Source organism: Salvia hispanica, chromosome 3 (genome assembly GCF_029641045.1).
Source record: "Salvia hispanica isolate PSC_SH4W2 chromosome 3, Shi_PSC_v1, whole genome shotgun sequence".
In the NCBI taxonomy this organism is placed as follows: domain Eukaryota; kingdom Viridiplantae; phylum Streptophyta; class Magnoliopsida; order Lamiales; family Lamiaceae; genus Salvia; species Salvia hispanica.
Window position 1 is genome coordinate 29,699,119 of NC_142694.1, and position 20,895 is coordinate 29,720,013.

The window sequence follows — 20,895 nt, forward strand, 5'->3', positions numbered from 1 at the left end:
GAGGTGAGACTTATTCTCCACTAACAATACTTAAAAAACTTTCTCTATCTATCGCTCTCTTACTTTATCAATAATGCATTAAAACTAATACCCAACCCAAAGTTCATACTCTTTGAGCACAGAGAAGGTTAATATATTCTTAAACTATAACACTAAACTTGGTATCTGTTACCTAGGTATCTCTCCCTTCTCTCCTCTCTCCCTTCTGCATCTTCTTCCTCCATCCATCTCTGTAAATAAACCCAAAAACACTACAAACAAATCTGGGAGGACAACACCAGCCAAGTCTTGCTGGAGCGACGGCTTGGCCTATGCTATCTCTGTTTCTGGTGTTAGTGGATAGTATGACCAATATTATTAGTGTTTATTGAGTTGTAATGGTGGGCCATAGTGTTATAAGTTGTAAATAAATTGATATATATGAGTAATGAGTTGGGGACAACTTTACATAAATGAAAATGCTCATATTTTTAGGAGATGGACGATAATGGAAAGTGCGCATATTTTTATGGGATGGATGCAGTAACAATTATTATATACACATATACTCCATCCGTCCCTAAAAAAATAGACAATATTTGAAACGACACAGGTTTTAATACAATTGGCAAAGTAAGAGAGGGATAGAAAGAAAAAGGGATTGGAGTGTTGTTAGTGGAAAATGAGATCCACCTCATTAGAGAGGTAAAAGTTTCCTTAAATAGAATTAGTCAATTTTTAAGGAACATCCCAAAATGACAAATGTGGTCTATTTTTAAGGGACGAAGTAGACATGCTCACAGTTCAAAAACCGGCGGTTTGGTCTATTTTAAATAGAATTGGTCTATTTTTAAGGGATATCCCAAAACTATCGAATAATTATGAGCAACATGCAACATTCAAAAAACTGGCGTTTTCGAGCCGTGAACCAGAACCGTTAAATTACATGTCGGGCCGGTTCAGGTTCATGCCTTTTTTGGATCGTGAACTGCCGGTTGAACCGAAACTGACGGTTTTTGAACCATCAACATGTCTACTTCGTCCCTTAAAAGTATACGACATTTGTCATTTTGGGATGTACCTTAAAAGTAGACCAATTTCATTTAACAAAACTGTTTTCTATCTAACGAGGCAGGTCTCATTCTCCACTAAAAATACTTCAAGTACTTTTTCTTTCTATCTCTCTCTTACTTTACCAGTCGTACATTAAAATCCGTGTCATTTCAAATATAGTCTATTTTTTAGGAACGGAGGGAGTATGTTATATTGCTCGTTCTATTATCAATTGGTTTTGGAGGGAACATTAATAAGATTTGATTAGTGATCCCAAGTGTGAGCTTCAATGAATATGATTCACGTATGCTTTGCCACATTACCTGTAAATCCAACAAAATTTGTGTTTCACAAACAAAAGAAGGTACTACCACCATGCTGCATTTTTTCTTCTCTATTTTATTTAGACATTTGATGTGAAAACGAAAGCATTAATACATTGAGACATTGAGTCTACAAGCAAAGAAGCAGAAACGATTATAAAGAGAGATTACTAGAAAATTAAGCATTAATTAATCAAACATACATAAATTCAGCATTGTCTTGGAAGGTTACGGCCACACTTTTTGGGCAACGCCATGGCTTTAGCTGGATCTATTCCGAAGCTTTTGAACTGCGCCTTGTAGTTGCATAGGCACCGCAGGTTGGCCTTCTTCATCACCCCACAGCACTCCTTCGTCGGCCGCGGCGGAGCCTTCCCGGTTATCGCCGGGAGGCACTGCGCCAGCTCCGACACGCCCACGTTGCATATGGTCGACGGCGTGGCTGTCGCGTACGCGCTGCCGTCGGCCATTGCGGAGACGGCGAGGAGCGCGAACGCGCATACTAGGAGGAGGTTGAAGGTGCTTGAGTTGGACATTCTGTTTGATTGGTAGTACTTGTTGATCATTATATTGGTGGTTATTTATAGAGGAATTGGTGAGAATCAATTGAATTGTTTAATGGTGTATGAGGGTTGTAGGTTCATGTGAGCTTTGTTGGTTTGTCAATGTAGCATTAGGGATTGTGGATATAAAAATGGATGGAATTTGAGCCCGTGGGTTTGCGAGAACAAACATCACATGCACCCCATTTTGCATGCTTAAATTTGCGCATAATTTATGGCATTGTGTCTCTCAACTAATCCATCGAAAATGTTAGTATTTGTTAGTGTAACATTAAAACTAAGTGAAATGTAATCGCTTTTAGTGGAATAAATGGAGTATTATGACCCAAAAACAAATTTGTGCGTGCATGTTCTAATAATCCTTCATTTAAACATGTTATTTCTAGCAATCAATATATGTAGTAACAATAGTTTGTGTATTAAAAAATATGTTTCATCCGTCCATCAACTCTAATCACATTGGTGGATAACACGAATTTTTATTAATGTGAAATTGATAAGTGCGTAAACATGATATTTAAGCATTGAGAAGCGATCCACTTTTGTATCTTGCAGCGATTGCAGGGAAGTCCGTTATGACAACGTAACCTTCTTGCCTCTCTGATATTAAATCCGGGCTTGCTTTAAAGTGTCCAAAACCACATCGGTCACGCCTAAACCTTGCTTCACAGAAGATCTACTCACAAATTGCCAAAAACTCAGATAACTAAATTAATTTGCCATCATTTTTGGCCTAACATCTGGAAAGCAAATCCCTATCCCATCCGTAGCTTTACCAAATCTTTCAAACCAGTCTGCACTGCCAAAAAACAGGCATTTAAACTTGAATCCGGAAATAGTACTTACCACAATTTAGAGGAGCAAATGTATATCGCATTGTAGAGGAGTTTCTAGAAATTTGTTTATTCGAGCTTGCACGCTCTGTACCCTTTTTATTATGGTTCACGTTGTATGATTATTTGTCTACTTCATTCATTTCTGTGATTTGCTAAATTTCTTAATAAGTACTATGATTATATGAGACAAGTTTAATTAATTCAACTAAGCTGATCATCAATAAGAGTAATTACTGGAGCATCTTATATTTCTGTAGTGATTTATAACATTAGTCCTGATTATGTAATTCAGTCATTGGCACAGTTTGTTTCAATTTCTATTAATGTCATCTTGTGCCACATGGTCACGTGTTCGAATGACTATATCAATTTTTCTATGAACCAGAGAATTCCGTTTTAGGAAATTTAATTATGCAATTTTTAAACTTTATAAGTACAAACACATTTTATTTTAGTACTAATTTTTATGATTTTTCATGAAATAATTTTATTATTTAATTTTGTTAAGTGGATGATACTTAAAAAATTAAAATTATTTGAAGGAAAGGTAGGGGAAATGTATTAAATTGGATCTTTCGGTGAGTTAAACCAATTGACATTTTTTTGGTCTCTGTTAAAAGACTTGATGCTGATGAGATCTGTTAGAAGAGAGAAAATAATGATTTTGTATATGCACATTAATTTGAACGCTCCTACGTTTTTGGGAAGAAAAATTGTTAGAAATTTATGAGTAAAAAACCTTTATATATTAATAATCGATAGATTATCTCAAGGACTCAACTGGAATGGCAAGCATATGTATTACACTAGTAGTTGTTTCAGAACAGTTGATAAAGAATGAAACCTGCACACCTCTCTTTACAATTGGGAGGTTCAGTGCATGACCTACCATATCACAAACTAGCAAATACCCATATCAGAAAATACATTAACGTTGCAACGAGAAAGAAATCTAACATATTAGGTGACGAGATGAGTTGGAATTGTATTCATAATTTACCAACACCATGAATTTCTCGCGACACAATCATAAGCCTAACCAATCATAAGAGACAAGCCATAGAACCTTCTTTACAGGAAGAACACCATTCAGAGGAGTAATGTCAGGATACAGTGTGTTAGGATTAACATCATCTATCTGCAATCTACAACAAGAAGAAGAAATAAATGGCATTATTACACATTGATTTTAAGAACTTGAAACAATAATATCTGAATAAATTTAGTTGTGCAACTAAGTTTATTAGGAGGAGAATACCTCAAAATATCTGGAGGCATGGCAGAAACCGGGAAACAAAAAAACAAAGAACAATGAAGCAAAGAAAACAAAGTATAACTAAGACTTCTTTTGTTGTCAGCTAGTTTAAGTTAGTATGAGAAAACCAGGACTCTGAAAATTTGAGCAGAACGTGGAAACAGGGACCTTAAGGGACTTTCTCATATTTCATTTCTACCAATTTGGGCCCGTCAAGATTTGAGCCATAATTGGCCACATATCTCATATGTTCCCTCTTGTTTAGTATACTAGAATTGGCCCAAGAATTGATCCAAATATTATATAAAATAAAGACTTAATTATAGATTGACAATTTTATCCCTCCAAGCGGAAATGTGGAAAAGTGAAAAAGTGAAAAGGTGGGGCAAATGTGTAAAACCAAGTCCATTTCTTGGTGCACTTTTCAATGCACATCCAAATCTTACCTATTTTGCAAGATTCAATTCTTCCTCAATTGGTATGAATAGTGCGGACCCCACCTCAATCGTAAGGCCCTCAACAATTAATTAGTGGAAAGTGAACACAAGAATTGGCCAATTCTTCCAAGAATTGGCCAATTCTTTCAAAGTGAACACACCCTAAAAAGATATTTGATTACAATTCCAAACAGGTAGCAGAAGTTCTGTTATGATATCATTTATGATTTAAAAGAATAATTTTTGTAGTGATAAAAAATTAAGACTTGGGAAGACTTACCAGTCAGATCTCTTTGTCACGATTTCTTGAACAAGTGGCGTTGTGCCAACATCTCTGGTACCTCCAACGCTGAGATGCTTTCACAGCCAAGAAGCTCTCGTAATTTTTCATCGCACAAGATTGCGGTTGAGTTCAAAGGATCCTAGAGAAGCAAAACAGAGAAAAGTTACTTTAGATCATAAAAGAGAACATTTTCTGTGACGAAAAGCAAAAAGAAATAATGGAGAAAAGGAGTAAGCAAGGATGGAAGGGAGTTCAATTCAATAAAGTATGATTCTGCAGTAGGCAAACTGAGAAAAAAATCACAGAACAAAGAGATAACCAACACGGAGTACTAGAAGATTACTTTCTTGTTCCAGCTCACATATCAGGGTTTTTTCCATTTAAGCTCATTACAAACAGCATTAACTTGGAAAGTTTGAAGTGAGGAATATGCCAAAGACACGGATAAATTTGAAAAGAAAAAGATGTTAAATTCGCTCCTTCCAAAGACACAAGCAAGAAGCCAAAATCTACTTGAGTATGTAACAGGTTCGATTTAGTACAAGGGGGAAAAATAACTCTTTGCAATCGAAAAGAGAAATATAACCATTGACTCAGTGACATACCTCAAGTTGGTGGGCCTTTATATACTCCCACATTTGCCTCAACACTTCAGCTTGTGACATCTCCCTCTCCTCAGTTCCAAAGAAACTGGCAAGTGCTTCAGATATTACCACAATTGGAACTGGGGCATCAGTTGATTCACTTCCTGATTCCACTTCAACCTTCTGCCTTTTAGCATCTTGGGCCATCTGTTCTGCAAAAATGAGATTCATTTTAATAAATTTATTAGGATCAGAAACTATCAGAAAGACCACAGGATGGATTTTGACACTTAAAGATTCATACTTGTAGGCTCGAGCGCAGTTATATGTTTAGCTAGCAATTTATTCATCTTGAACATGTCGGTACAGTCAGTCTCAAATACCAAGCGGAGCTCATCGTTACAAATTATCTTCCTTTTATTGTTTGGGTCTTGAAGATTGTGTTTCCTAATGTACACCCACAACTGTTTCACGATCTGCGAAAAAATCTAGTTTTAGGAAGAATATATTTTTCTGGATGAAATATAGGTTCTCAACTTCTCATACCTCAGTCCTCGGCAAGGATGGCTGGCCTACAATGGCTTGAAGCAATGGAGAAACATTGCATAGTTTATTCAGACCACCTGGCCCACCTCTTCTTTTTTTCCCTGTCGATGCACTGCAACAAAGTGGAAGAATATAGCTAGCATTACGCCAAATGATGATTAGCATTAGTGGATTCCTTTCATGGAAAATATTAGTACTATACATCAAGCATCAACAAAAACTTCAGATAATAAGGCTGTGTTTGGTACATGGAATTGGAATTGGAATTGGAATTGGAATTGGAAATCCGGTGTTTGGTATCATAAAAATTCTTGGATTTGGAATGAATTATAATTCCAAATCCTCCAATTCCACAATTTGAATTCCATATCAAAAGTAGTGGAATTCCAAATATTTATTAAATTACACACACAGAGCACACATTCACACACACACACACACACACAGCACACATTCACACACACACACACACACTCTGCACACACAAACGCACACACACAGCACACATTCACACACACCCACATTGCACACAAACGCACACACACACACACTCTGCACATACACACAGCACACATTCACACACACTGCACACACATTCACACCCACACACAGCGCACACATTCACACCCACACAGCACACATTCACACACACAGCACACACACACAGCACACATTCACACGCACACTGCACACATTCTTACACACATTCACACACACTACACACATTCACACACACACATACACTGCACACATTCAAATTTTTAAATTCAATTCCATATCAATTATTTCATTTTACCAAACAAAGGATTTGGAATTGAATTAGAATCCTTCCAATTCCGTGTACCAAACGGACCCTCAATGTCAATGAAAATGCATAGCCGCAAAAGGGGAATAAGAATTAATCACAGAAAATGATTCCAAACGGTGTTTACCCCTTCAGTTCAGTCAACAGTGAACCCACTAAAATGCATTACAGCGAAACCCTTGATTTAATGTGCTAAAAGATTACCACAATTCGTCGGTATGCTGTGACAATTCTACAGCTAAGAGAATATCTATACAAAACCAAAATTAAATTATGTAGATTCTAAAACTCACACTCACTCCCACACTAAGGTAGAATTCTATAAAAAGAAAAAGGGAAAACAAAATGATCTCTTTAGTAGGTGAGGACTTGAGGAAAGCTTATCCGAAAGGCAGCCCCAATTTCCACACCAACCAAACAAGAAACAACCTTTGTCCCAAAATTTTAGGAAACGCACCTCTCTTTAGCAGGGGGAGCGGCAGAGGCGGTGCTGGGGGTGTTTACGGCCGAGGACGGAGACGGCGGGTGAGGAGGCAGCGGGGGAGGGGGGCGGAAGGCGTAACCCTGGGCAGCGGAGAAATTGGGAGGGAAATTAGGGTTTTGATGGATGGAGAAATGGTCCTTGGGGTGCTGAAAGTGGGGCATGAAATTGGAGTGGAGCAGGTGGAAATGGTGGATCTGGCTACGAATGAAGTCGATTTTGTGAAGCAAGTTGACGCCGAGTTTGGACTGGAGCTGTTCAACGACGGCGGTAATGGTAGTAAGGGCGTTAGTTTCGCGAAGGAGACAGTCCAGCGCCTGTGCAATTTGATGATCCGTGACCGCCATTCCCGCCGGCGGCGCTGCTGCTGGCCCTCTTTCACTCATAAATTCGCCAATTTTGCTCCTCCAACGCTGTCGCCTATCGCTGCTGCACTACCAAAAATCTGTCTCTCTCTCTTCTCCTATCGCCTTTTGCGACTCTCTCTCTGAACAATTTATGTATTTTAAAGCATACTCCCGTAAGAGCATCTCCAATGCTATTAGGCCAGCCATAGGCCAGCCTCTTTCTCTGTCACGTCACCAGCACTAAAAATCCACCTGCCACATCAGATTTAGGCCAGCCATAGGCCAGCCACAAAAAAAATAATTCAAAATATACTACATTTACGGAATTAAAATTACGATTAAATTACGGAATTAAATTTACGAGACATATACGGGAAAATTCATTAATTGCATTTAAAAAGGTACATAGATAAAAAAAAATTAAATTTAAAAAGGTACATAATAAAGAAAAAAAACTATCGCCGTACAATCCTCCGTGCCTACAACTCTTCAATTATATCCTTTTGGAGTTAAATCTGAGCATCCACTTGGCACATGTTGGCAAATTCCTTGAGTCGGTCGGCTTCATCGAGAGGTACCCCACGTCGTACACTAGGGGTGGCCGCTCCGTGGCTTGGACCGGCTTCATCATCATTGGCTCAACTAGTCAGTTGTACGCCTTCGTCTTCGACGATCATGTTGTGCAGGATAATGCAGGCGTACATTATCTGGGAAACGCATCCGACATCCCACAAACGCGTTGGACCCTTAATTGCCGCCCATCGAGACTGGAGCACACCAAATGCGCGCTCCACGTCCTTGCGCGCCGACTCCTGTCGTTCCGCAAAGTAGGCCTTCCTTTCATCACTTGTTTGCCTGATCGTCTTCACAAAGACTGGCCACCGAGGGTATATCTCATCCGCCAAGTAGTAGCCCATATCATGCCGGTTGCCGTTGGCCACAAATGAGACGGCTGGACCGACGCCCTGGCACTTCTCGTTGAAGAGGGGAGACGAGTTCAGGACGTTGAGGTCGTTGTTCGACCCGGCTACCCCAAAATACGCATGCCAGATCCACAGCCGGTAATCAGCTACGGCCTCGAGGATCAACGTGGGATTCTTTGACTTGTAGCCGGTCGTGTAGGCCCCCTTCCAGGCAGTCGGGCAGTTCTTCCACTCCCAATGCATACAGTCTATGCTGCCTAACATCCCGGGGAACCCATGCTTCTCCCCGTGCATCTGCAACAAATTCTGACAATTTTCGGGAGTAGGGCTTCGAAAGTACTGCTCACCGAAAACGTTTATCACGCCCCCACAGAAATTCTTCAGACATTCCAGGGCTGTCGACTCACCAATGTGGAGGTACTCATCCCACATGTCTGTCGCGCCTCCGTAGGCCAACTACCTGATTGCCGCCGTGCACTTTTGAATAGGGGTGTGGCCGGGTCTGCCAACCGCATCGTGCCTGAAGCGGAAACACAGATATCGACGCTCTAATGCGCCAACGATGCGCATAAACAACTCACTGCGCATTCTAAAACGCCGCCGGAACATGTTGGCGGGAAACTGCGGGTTCTCTGAAAAGTAGTCGTCGTACAGCCGCTGATGTGCAGCGGCGTGATCCCGATCAATCACTGCTCGGCGGTGGATAACCCGTGGAGGGCGAGGTATCGCCTGCTGTTCCACCCTACGCATGTACCGCTTCATCTCGCGGTTCATGTAGGCATTCATAGCCTCGTTCATCCTCCGTTCGTACTCCCCACCACTACCACCACTACCACCACCGCTACCACCCGCGTTACTCATCGCTCGATGATGCTCTTGCACAGAAAGTTAGAGAGAGAGAAAACTCGTTAAAACAAGTGGTGCAAATGAAAATGAAACTAAAATCGTGTTTATATAGGTTTTTAAAATAATAATAATAATAATAATAATAATAATAATAATAATAATAATAATAATAATAATAATAATAATAATAATAATAATATTCGGCGTTGGCCGATCGCTGGCCAATCGGGCCGCCACAATGGCGGCCAGCGCATCGGCTAGCGCATCAGCCAGCGCCCACCAATCGGCCAGCCCACGCCGATCGGCTCGCCGGTTAGCCGCTCGCCTGCTCTAATGGATCGGCTAGCGATCGGCCAGCGCGACGAACTAGCCGACCATTGGAGATGCTCTAAATATGTGCAAATTAACGTGACAATAGAATTAAGACAAAATTAGTTTAATAAAAGAGAGAAAAAAAAAATACTAATAGTTAAACTAATATTAGTAAAAAGGGAGACTCACATTATTAATATTAATATTTAATGGTAGTAGAAGTTATAAATAAATTGATGTATATGGATAATAAATTGAGATAACTTTTCAAAAAATAGAATGCATATATTTTTATGAGATCGGATGAAGAAAGTGCCCATAATTTTATGGGACAAAGAGAGTATATACCTACTTTACTTGGGAAATTAATTACAGATTAAAAGATAGTACTCTCTCCATCAAGGTAGTTGAGACATTTCTTTTTTATACAGGATTTATGAAATTGATTTGTTAAGGATTAACATAGAAAGAGTAAACTAAGAGAAATAATAAAGTAAGAAAGATGAAGAGAGAGTAAAGTAAAAGAGAGAATAAATTTTTTTACCAAATAATAAGATGACTCAACTATCTTGTGATAGAGGGAATACTACGTACTATTCCCTCCATGCTATTTTTGGTTTATCCTAACCAAGTACTCATTACTAAAAATATAAATGCACGTATCTCTACTTATCTCTTTCTCTTATTTTATTTATTCCATTTAATACACAAAATAAAAGTGACATAGAATCTTATATCACCTAAATAAGGGGGCATCTTTTTTAAAACGGAGGAAGTATTAACTATCTACGAAGTGGTGGTCATGTGGGTTCCACCCGACGACCACTACCCCCAAATGAAATACTGTGATGACTTGTTCTATTACTCAGTTGATAATGTAGAAAACTTGCGCTCATTTGCTTTTAGACATTAAATACTTGAAAAAAATATTTTTTCCCATTAATTGATAAAATGCATGAAGAGTTTTTACATATATACAAACAATTCGTAACATATAGTATTACAATACACAAACTCTGAAAGGAGGAAGTTTTTTTTTCTTTTTATAAAGAGGATTAATAATGGTTACATATTTACCTTCATGATGATTCGAACCTCAATTTATTAAATAGAGGAGAAACTTCTTACTAACTAAGTTTGTGTTTATCGTAGAGAGAAAGTTAAAATGGGATTTAGAATGTTGAAAACTAACACCACATGGGAAGAAAAATTAAATTTGATATAGAAGTTTTACACAAGAGTGACTGTAATTAATTAGACTAATTAATTTCTAATGAAAACAAACTAAAATTTTGCTTAGTATCTTTACAAAAGTGACTATGTTTAATTTTTTATAATAGTGATAACTTTGTTCATTTTACCATATAGTTCGACTATACCGTACGTATTCGAACTCATTTATACTGTGTTCAAATGGGTGAAAGTAAACAATGAGTGACCAATTAAAGTATGTTCCTATTTCTCAAATATCTAAAATTTAATTTCCACAACCTAGTCTTATAATTTGCATAATTTCATATTATGAAGGTTTAAAACTATGTATAGTTTTTCCAGAAAAGGAAAGTAAGTTGGCGCATTTTTTGGCCATCCATTTCGCTCCAATTCATAATCCTAAGCTAAAAGTAAAAATTTGATGAACCAATTTTCATCGATCTCAATATATATGAACGTATATCGGATCACCACTAGTTTATATGCAATGTATTTGTATCCACCCTCTTCTCTTTACACTTTACCATCACCTTAATTCCCATTCTTCCTTTTTCCTAGAATTCTGTGTCATAAACAATATTTGCGCTAGCTTTGAAGGTAATCTGAATTCATATTTATTTATAGATTTTTTTAAGGTTCAATTATTGACACTCTTTGTGGAATCGATGTAGGAAGATTGTGGGGGACATTGAGGTGTAGTATTATTGTTCTGATATAAAAAATGGGATCGGATTCAGACAGAGATCCCGACATAGAATCTGACTCGGAGGGAAAGGTAAGCAGGCAACATAGTCAATCTTCATGCCCAGATGATGACGAGTTGAACATACATTTGGGCCCAAAAGTTAGCCTCAAAGAACATCTCGAGAAAGACAAGGTCATCTACTATTTCAATTAGTTGAGAAATGTTATCATGTGAACATCATGTATAACTATTGCTATCGTTTAATCTATTTAAATATCCCCTCCGTCCCAATAAATATGAACCATTTAATTTTCGGCATGGAATTTTAAGCAGTATTGTTTTATAAGTTAATGAAGAGAGAGGAAAAAGTAGAGATGATATTGTTTCCATTTTAGGAAAAACATTTCATTTTCAATGAGACAGAGGGAGCATACTTTATTTTATTTTATATATTTCAAAACTTTTAATTGATTTTACCTAGTTACAAATTGAAGTTTGATTTGTATATTTTCAATATAACTTACTAATTAATTATGGCAATCATAAGGTACGTAGGATAACAATATATATGTGTGTGTGTTACTCTAGGATTCAATCTTATATTTTCCGGAGGTTGATTCTCATGAGAACATAAGATCATTGCAGTGAACGTATAATGTCATTGTATTCACTAAAAAGTTAATTTCACAAAAAAATGATAAATTTTCCCCTTATGGAGTTCAATTTAACCTAGATAGGATGTAATCAAATGCAAACTTTATATATTGTACAAACTCCAAACAATGATCTGAATCGTTAGATTTCAAGATTTGATGTCAACAAATTACAGATAGCGTCAACAGAAAATATCAACACAATGTCAACATTGTCAATCGATTGACACAGTGTTGACATTTTCTATTAACGTTATTTGTCATCTGTTAACATCAAATCTTGAAATCTAACGGTCCAAATCATAGTTTGAAATTTATAGAAAAGATACAATTTGCATTTTATCATTATCCTAACCTAGATTATGCATTTATCTAGCAAGATAATCCATACAATGAAATTAATCATAGTAGATCTTCATATGTGTATTTAAATTTTCTTAGTTAGGAGTTCAATAATATGAACCATTTCATATGTATGTGCACTATATCTCTTGCATGAGAAATATACAGACAATTTTTTAACCATATGAATGGACTAATGAACAGGATGACGAGAGCTTAAGGAGGTGGAAGGAACAATTGATTGGAAGTGTTGATGCTAGTGCCGTTGAAGGTATAAATTTGCATTTTCCAAATTTCCTCCAAATTTCAAATTGACTTGATATATGAATAGCTATAAAAACAAATTTCTTAGATATTGATAGAAGCATGCATAGTAGTAATAAACACAATGATCTATCTACAACCTGCAGAGAATCAAGAACCAGATGTAAAAATCTTGAGCCTAGCAATCGTGACATTGGGAAGGGCGGATATGTTGCTTCCCATCCCGGAAGGGGAAAACCCTAAAGGGTTGTGGTTTACACTCAAGGAAGGGAGCCTTTACCACCTCAAATTCACCATCAAAGTCAGCAACGACATCGTCTGCGGTCTCAAATATACCAACACTGTTTGGAAGACTGGAATTAAAGGTAGTACATCTTAATATATATGCAGATTTGATGATGATATCAATAATGTGGACATGCTACAGTTGATAGCTCCAAAGAAATGCTCGGAACCTTTAGTCCTCAAGCAGACCCTTATACACATGAAATGCCCGAAGAGACTACTCCTGCTGGCATTTTTGCTAGAGGACAATACACTGCTAGATCTAAGGTAGTACTACTTTATTTTCATCCCTTTATTATTTCATTTCTCTATTGTTGTTTGAGCAAATTTAGATAATCTATATATGTTTCCTTAATTATAGAAGATTGTATTTGTGCTAATGAATTTTATTTCAGTTTGTAGATGATGACAACAAGTGCTACTTGGACATCAACTACACTTTTGACATCCAGAAAGATTGGGCCAAACATTGACCTATTATCTGTGCCAGCAAATCATCACTCCTCATTATTGGAAGCAAATTTATCTTCATTTATCTTAATATTTTACCTTTTACTATTATTGGATTGCACACAAGCGTGTGTGTATTCGTCGTTAGTTACATGTATGGTTGAACAATTCCAAAACTCGTATATGATCTAAAGAATTTTGTTGTTTGATATATCTAGTGTTTGGGCATTTTGTTATTAGTATCCTTTATTTCTTAACAATCAATGAGTACATTTTTATGATTTATAATATACGAATATCTTTATCTAAAATTCTACATATTATTGTAAAAGATGGAGTATGACATTCGTAGATAATTAGATATGTTTCGGCTAAAACGATCGTTATATTTGTCATATATGCATTGAATATGTCACTTTCATCAAATGCATTAACAAATACAATTCCAACACCATGCCGTGCGAGACAAGACTACAGCTATTAGCTTAAGCATTAAATACTTGTATTTTATAATTATCAATCTCAACATTTAGTTTTAAAATAAAGAGAAAAGACCAAAATTAGTCCTGAACATATGTTCGTTTTACGATTTTGGTCTTATATTTTTTTTTTGAATTTTTGCATCCTGAACATTTCAACTCGGATCACAATTGGTCATCACTAACAATTTTGTCAATTTTTAAACTGTTTTAACCCGATTTTGACTGATTTTGATAGTTTTAACAGTTCCATTCGGGTTAAAACCATTTAAATAACTGTCAAAATCGGGTTAGAACCATTTAAAAATTGACAGAATTGTTAGTGTAGGACCAATTGTGATCCGAGTTGAAATGTTCAGGATGCAAAAATTTAAAAGAAAAAATATAGGACCAAAATCATAAAATAACATATGATCAGGACCAGTTTTGAGTACCTTTACTCTAGAATAAATAATTGAATGAACTAAAATATAGTCTTTCTAGAGTAGGATTTGCATATTTACATCTGTAGTCCTCTTACATTTTTGTGATATTTTGACCTTTATCAAATTTGTGTAAACAATATTTTGTTCATTAAATATGGAGATATTAGTCTCTAAAATTATAAATTTCGGTCAAATTCTGATATCACAATCTTAAATTGTGTTTCTTATTTTACACGGCATGTCAATCACCATATCATATTAAAACATTGCCTCAATGAGGTCTTAGTATCAACGGAATTTCCAAAAGAGCATAAAAATATACGGCAAGAGTTTAGCAAAAATCATCAAAATATGGGGGAAGCAAAACAATGTTTTCCACGACTATCACTCCTAGTCGATATCGTTCATATCCTCTTCGGGGTCCTCATCCTCATCAACATTTCCCATGTCCAAGTCATGTCCTTCCTCGTAAGGTTCCTTGTCCTCGCTTGATCCACCAACATCCGGGGGCGGAGGGGTTATCGCACGCATGTCCTCCACATTTCCATTTATGACCAACGGGTTAGACGTACGAGTCCTAAGCCTTGGTTTAGTAGGGACACGATCAACATGCGGCTCCTTATCACGACGATATCTCCATCGACGAGCCTGACTCGGCGGATACTTGTGTGCTGGGGGACTAAGCGGCGGTCCATCCCTTGTAGCTGCCATGGCTGGGAGTAGCACTCCAATCAAGCCGATCATATCGCCTCGAGGCTTGTACTCGGGCGGACTGAACCACGTAAACGGTATCGCAGCTTGAGCAGTCCATTTGCTCCATGGAGAAGGCAGGCTGTGGATCAATCTCGAGATCCCCGCGTGATGGGTAACTCCTCCATACGCGTATGCATCCATCCAGCGATCATAGAATTCAGTGACGTAGGTTAGGAGAAAGGACTTTCCATCCCACTCAAACTCCTGGTAGGTTTCGACAAGGAAAACCTTGTTCTTCGCATAACGATCGCGCATCGGTGCGTAATACTGATTAGGCATCTACAAAAGAAATCTCAGCATCAGAACAAGGATCGAAGAAAATATCAATAGTGTAATTCGAATGATGCTGGGAGTATACGAGGGATATATATATATATAGGTCGAACGATAGAGGTGTGAAGATAATATCATATCAAGAATAAACGGAATATCATTTCCGAGACAAAAAAGGCTCGTATATATACATATATATATTGTTTGCATTTCGATAGTTCGCAATTTTGTTCTCGCAAGTTCGTTCGCCTCGCATTCGGCGTTTTTATGCCTCCAAGTTCGATATCTTCATACAAATTTTCCAATCAAAACACGATTTTCAACTAAGTATAGCACGCTCAAGTTCAACTCATAACGTTGTTCATCGAACAATCACGCAATCACAAATCATATAGAATTTCATTTATTCAATTCGTAGCGATCTTGGTCGCAAATCACTTGCATAACAACATTCATCTTTTATTTTTGCATAATCACAGTTAGCAATTTCTCATGCATGCACAATTAGCATTTCATATTCCATCACAATTTCCAAATATCACAACAACTCCCATTCGCCCCAACTTCCAACATTTCATAATTCCAATCAATATTCAAAGATACATGTTACCTCATTCTTCGTGGTTGAGCAGAGACGAGTCGTGGTGTTGAGTCTTCAACAATTATTATTTAATCAATTCCCACAAATTTCAGATTTATTACAACAAAACTCTTGGGTCCAGAGCGGAAAGAACTGAGGCTCTAATACCAACTGTAACAGCCCGGCATTTCTAGGGTATAATAAATACGGCGACTGTTAACTAGGCAAACTTAAGGCGACAAAAATGTAGACTAGGGTTTCATTTAAAGAGATTTGACCAAGCATTTAATGAAATATCAAGGTCAAAAAGTCAACGGCTAACTCACGAGAGTCAAGATTTAAAAGATATAATAGACTAAGCTCAAAAGTCAAAGGTTTAGCACAACTCCAACAAAACGCAATATTTCCCAACATTCTAAATCAAAGAAATAGGTTCGAAACAACCAAGATAATAAGTTTTCCAAAAATATTCAGCGGAAGCATTCCAAGAGAAAGCGAAGCCATGTATGAGGACACGACTACACTCAAAATCCCAACCATCCATTTTATTCGAATCAACCATCTCAACACCACCGACCGCCCATCGCCGCTCAACCTGCACATAGGGAAAACACATGCAGGGCTGAGTATTTTAAACATACTCAGTGGACTCATGCCAAAACATTTTATAGTTATGCCACCCTTACCATAGTGAACTCGAGGTTTTGCATTTATTTAAAGATAAGCATCGAGTCACAAAATATTTCATAGACTGGCCAGTCAAACAATACCTCCCATTTTCTCATCAATTATCATTTCATATGGTGCGACGAAGTGTGGCCACGCTTTCGCCCACGAGATCGGCCGACTAGCAAGGACGGCTCCCGATCCCCAGTGTACACTAGCCTGATAGGGATTGCGGCCCTACTCAGACCCGAATTCGTTTATATAGCCACTGTAGCCTAATGGAGCGTACTCACAATCTAGGCATCAGGCACACACAATATCCAAAATAATTCATAGACATGGCATAATAGTTTACTCCACCCTTATTGCTCCACTTTCATAATTTGCAACAGAAGAGAGAGTTAAGAATAAAGCCCACCTCGATTTCCTTCGAGTTCAACAAAAACGCACTTCTTCTTGATATCACACCGGGAACGCGGATTATCACCTTTAGTTCATATATTTCAAATAAGTCTCAATCATGGATTAAAATTATGCATGATCTCACGTTTCCCTTTTCCCTTTGATTATTTTCAAAATCAACAATCAAAATCAAAGTACGATTATCATATTGTTTATTCACACAACAATTCCAGATTTATCATCAATCGTGCCACGCATGAGTGTTTTTCACACACAACACATGCACACACGCAACACACATGTGCACGCCTACCGAGGCATGCACACACGCACACACTCTCGGCCACACACACACACTCACATCCATGCATCCAAATTTCACCGATTAATTTCCCCCTTCACTCGATCTAAATGCATGTGGACTCAAGAACACCGATTAATCGGTAGAGGAAGAAAAGATTAATAATAGAAGTACCTTTTCTTGCAAAAACAAACGGTAGAAACAAGTAGAATCTTGATTCTTCAATGAATTCTTGAATTGCAGCTTCAATTCTTCTCCAAAAGATGAATAATTAATGGAGAAAGATAGAAGAAAAACTTGAGAGAATGGGAGATGGAGAGAGCGACGTGATTTAGGGGTGGGGCGGTTTTTCTGTAGCTAGGGTTTAGGTCTTCTCTCTTATTTATAGAGTGCAAGATATAACATCTTTAATTAAATTAATTAAAGATGTGGAGAGATTTGTTAGTTGTAGAGGCCGAAAATTTGGAGAGAAATATTAGGGAATTCGAATTCTAGGCTATTAAATTAGCCTATGATTTAATTTGAATATTTCACGGAGTAGAATAAAATATCACGGAGCAAGAATAATAATAATACTCCCCAATTTAAAAGGAAAAGTGGCGTCACTTTTAATTCCTTAGAAGGAATTTAATTTAAATCCTATTTTAATTAGGATATGGCAGGATCTTCTTAGATTTGACAAGATATGCTAAGATATTTGAATTTAATTATGGAAGAGAATAAACAAGGGATCAAATAATATAATAAAAATTCCCTTCTCCCATAATATAAGGATTTTCGAAAAATCCCTCTAGACCAACATAGGGTTTTCGAAATTTTCATGAAATAAAGGAATAATCGGACTTTGGATTTAATTTGGATAATTATCCCAAGCAATAATTAAATCCAAGAAAAAATAGGATTTCTTTCCAATAAATAGGAGAGGGTCGAAAATTCCACATACTTAAATAATGCTCCTATTAAATTCTCACTCATCCCTTAGGAAAATATTTCACCACAAATATTATTTCTTCCCACATCAAAATATCCACATTTTCGAAATTCACCTCCACTTCACATTTTCAAACGACTTTGACCATTCCACGGCCACGTTATATTTTCCACAATATTGACTATTCAGTAGCCACGTCATATATTCACAAGTTTGACTATTCAACTCAAACTCAACTCGATATCGCAATTAGGTCACAAAGAATATTGCAATTTATCACTTATCAATTTAATTCCACATATCATTGCATTAAAAGCATTTAATGCAAAAATTTCCACGTCACAAAAATTAGGGTTCGAAAAAGCGGGGCGTTACAAAAGTAGAGATGTAAAAGGTGTTTTATTTTTAGTGATGGGTCATCTTGATTGAAATAAGCTAAAAACGAAAGTGGATCATCTTTAGTGGGACGGATAGAGTAGTATGTAATATAAAGGCATAAAGATGAACATGAATTACAGTAGTACATGTATGAAAATATGGACTTCCATGGGAAAATAACAATAACAAGAGGGTTCTAAATCCCATACATGAACCCTAATGAATGAAATCTCTCTTTCGTAAGTGTGTCAATACGTTGAATAGACTCGTCACTAAGATAGTTTTTATAATCTCCTATTTTCCCTTTTCGAAAGAATGAATTATATGGCGATGGTAACCATGTTGGAGATTCCTTGGACTTATTAACATCATGGCTACTTAGCACCTCAATGCTGCAATTCTTCACAATTTCCTCCACTTCTCCTTCTTCCTCAAATGGACATCCTAAGAAATCACCCATTTTTTTGACATAGCCATGAGGATCTTGTAGCATCTGCTCAAAAGTCACGAACATCACGTTCTCCGGTCTTTTTAAACTAAGTTCTCTATACCCAAGCACATGATCATAGTAAGGTCCACATAAGCTAACCCCATGACAAAACTTATCAATTGCCTCATCAAGGGGCCATGACTGATCTGGTTTCTCCATGTTCCACTTATTCACAAAATGCCACAATGAAACGAGGGTGTCCTTGGGGTTTCGCGTCAAGTAAACAACCTTACATTGACTAGAATCGAGGGTTTTGGTCAGGAGTTGATAAGGTATGTGCGTGGCAAATAATCGCGGCCCATTTGATGGGGCAGCTAGAGTAGCTGGCTCATCAACCTCTGCAAACACTTGTGCCTCCAAGAAGGGAACGAGTTCGTGGGGGTGTTCGCCAACCAACTTATGCATGGATGATCGATTGAGGATGGAGTAGAGGAGAGATTTGAGCCATGTGGTGCCCACTTTAGGAAATGTAGCCAAGATCACATCACTAGAAAGTGGATTATAATGATTGATCACTCTTTTGATTGACTTCTCAAATTGTGGTAAAAACCAAAAGCCTTCAAGTTGGACGAGATAATCATCTCCCAACCATTTTTCCCTTGGGAGAGATGATAAATCCATATTTGAATCCATTGAAGGAGAATAAAAATTTAGAAAAAGAGAATTAGAGAGGATGGACGATGATGATATTATATGCGCTACTTATATTGATGTATGAGCATGGGCTAGGGAGCTAGGGTCATCAAATCCAGTCCCTTCTAGAAGCAAAGCATTCAATGCCATATATATTACTCCCTCCGTCCTGCATAATTTGTCACAATTTGACCTGGTAAGGGTTTTAAGAAATGTAATAGAAAGTGGGTTGAAAAAGTTGATGGCATGTGAATCCTACTTTTATATATTAGTTTTATAATAAAATGTGAGTGAGAATGTTATGGAATATATGGTCCACTATCAAAAATGATAAAAGTGAAAAGTGACAAATTTTTAGGGACAGACGAAAAAGGAAATAGGTGACAAATTTTCAGGGACGGAGGGAGTAACATTTTGACCGGACACCATAATGGAGAGTGAGTTGAAAAAGTTAGTGGAATATAAGTCATATTTTTATATACTACTCCCTCCGTCCCCCAAATTTTGTCACAGTTTGACCAGACACGGGTTTTAAGAAATGTAATGAAAAGTAGGTTGAAAAATTGGTCGGATGTGGGTCCTACTTTTAAAGTATTAGTTTTATAATGAAATGTGAGTGAGAATAAGTTAGTGGAATGTGGGTCTACAACTAAAAATAGTAAAAAGTGAAATATAACAAATTTTGTGGGACAGACGGAAATGGAAAAATGTAACAAAATTTCAGGGACAGAGGGAGTATAAGCTTTATAATAAAATATGAGTCGGAATGAGTCAGTGGAATATGAAGTCCACTAAAAAAATGGTAAAAAGTGAAATAAGAAAAATTTTGTAGAACGGACGGAAATGGAAAAATGTGACAAACTTTCTGGGACGGAGGAAGTATAACTATCAATTTACTAGAAGCAAAGCATTTAGTGCCATACATATTATATAAAGAATGAAATATTAAACCTATTATTTTTAATGAATTAAAATTAAGTCAAGGCGTTTTAAGAAGATTTTGTGAAACTATGTTATTTTACATCTATTGTAATGTATAAACGGCATGCAATGTTTTTACTACGGAGAATGCAATAATTTCGAAGTATATGACCCTATGAGAGGCACTGGCAGATGCAGA

The 20,895-nt window shown here is 37.2% G+C and overlaps 3 protein-coding genes and 1 pseudogene across 4 annotated transcripts; 1 reads left to right on the forward strand and 3 right to left on the reverse strand.

Annotated features, from left to right (window-relative positions):
- Window positions 1-1,397: 1,397 nt before the first annotated feature.
- Window positions 1,398-1,895, reverse strand: LOC125216937 (putative lipid-transfer protein DIR1). Its single transcript, XM_048118728.2, has one exon. The coding sequence runs from the start codon at window positions 1,889-1,891 to the stop codon at window positions 1,565-1,567; it is 327 nt and encodes a 108-aa protein (XP_047974685.1). The 5' UTR covers window positions 1,892-1,895; the 3' UTR covers window positions 1,398-1,564.
- A 1,635-nt stretch (window positions 1,896-3,530) lies between these two features.
- Window positions 3,531-7,638, reverse strand: LOC125216001 (uncharacterized). Of its 2 annotated transcripts, none has more exons than XM_048117595.2 (6): window positions 7,122-7,638; window positions 5,860-5,971; window positions 5,618-5,801; window positions 5,335-5,525; window positions 4,727-4,868; window positions 3,531-3,899 (listed from the first exon to the last, which is right to left on the reverse strand). In XM_048117595.2, the coding sequence occupies exons 1-5, from the start codon at window positions 7,529-7,531 to the stop codon at window positions 4,743-4,745; spliced, it is 1,023 nt and encodes a 340-aa protein (XP_047973552.1). In that variant the 5' UTR covers window positions 7,532-7,638; the 3' UTR covers window positions 3,531-3,899; window positions 4,727-4,742. The 2 variants fall into 2 exon arrangements, with proteins under 2 accessions (XP_047973552.1, XP_047973554.1); XM_048117597.2 differs by having other exon boundaries at window positions 5,618-5,789; window positions 7,122-7,637.
- Window positions 7,639-11,256: 3,618 nt separating this feature from the next.
- Window positions 11,257-13,675, forward strand: LOC125208964 (rho GDP-dissociation inhibitor 1-like). The gene is made up of 6 exons (XM_048108511.1): window positions 11,257-11,382; window positions 11,457-11,662; window positions 12,670-12,736; window positions 12,876-13,094; window positions 13,157-13,281; window positions 13,410-13,675. Exons 2-6 carry the CDS (start codon window positions 11,507-11,509, stop codon window positions 13,485-13,487), a joined length of 645 nt encoding a protein of 214 aa, XP_047964468.1. The 5' UTR covers window positions 11,257-11,382; window positions 11,457-11,506; the 3' UTR covers window positions 13,488-13,675.
- Window positions 13,676-18,731: 5,056 nt separating this feature from the next.
- LOC148930529 (cytosolic sulfotransferase 5 pseudogene) lies at window positions 18,732-19,796 on the reverse strand (annotated as a pseudogene).
- Window positions 19,797-20,895: the final 1,099 nt, after the last annotated feature.

Coding starts and splice junctions, on each gene's coding strand:
- LOC125216937 (XM_048118728.2), bottom strand. CDS start 1,891: ATGTCCAACTCAAGCACCTTCAACCTCCTCCTAGTATGCGCGTTCGCG.
- LOC125216001 (XM_048117595.2), bottom strand. CDS start 7,531: ATGAGTGAAAGAGGGCCAGCAGCAGCGCCGCCGGCGGGAATGGCGGTC. Junction 5,972..7,121: donor GCTCCCCCTGCTAAAGAGAG/GTGCGTTTCCTA, acceptor ACTTTGTTGCAG/TGCATCGACAGGGAAAAAAA. Junction 5,526..5,617: donor AACTGCGCTCGAGCCTACAA/GTATGAATCTTT, acceptor TCATTTTTGCAG/AACAGATGGCCCAAGATGCT.
- LOC125208964 (XM_048108511.1), top strand. CDS start 11,507: ATGGGATCGGATTCAGACAGAGATCCCGACATAGAATCTGACTCGGAG. Junction 12,737..12,875: donor TGATGCTAGTGCCGTTGAAG/GTATAAATTTGC, acceptor TACAACCTGCAG/AGAATCAAGAACCAGATGTA. Junction 13,282..13,409: donor AATACACTGCTAGATCTAAG/GTAGTACTACTT, acceptor ATTTTATTTCAG/TTTGTAGATGATGACAACAA.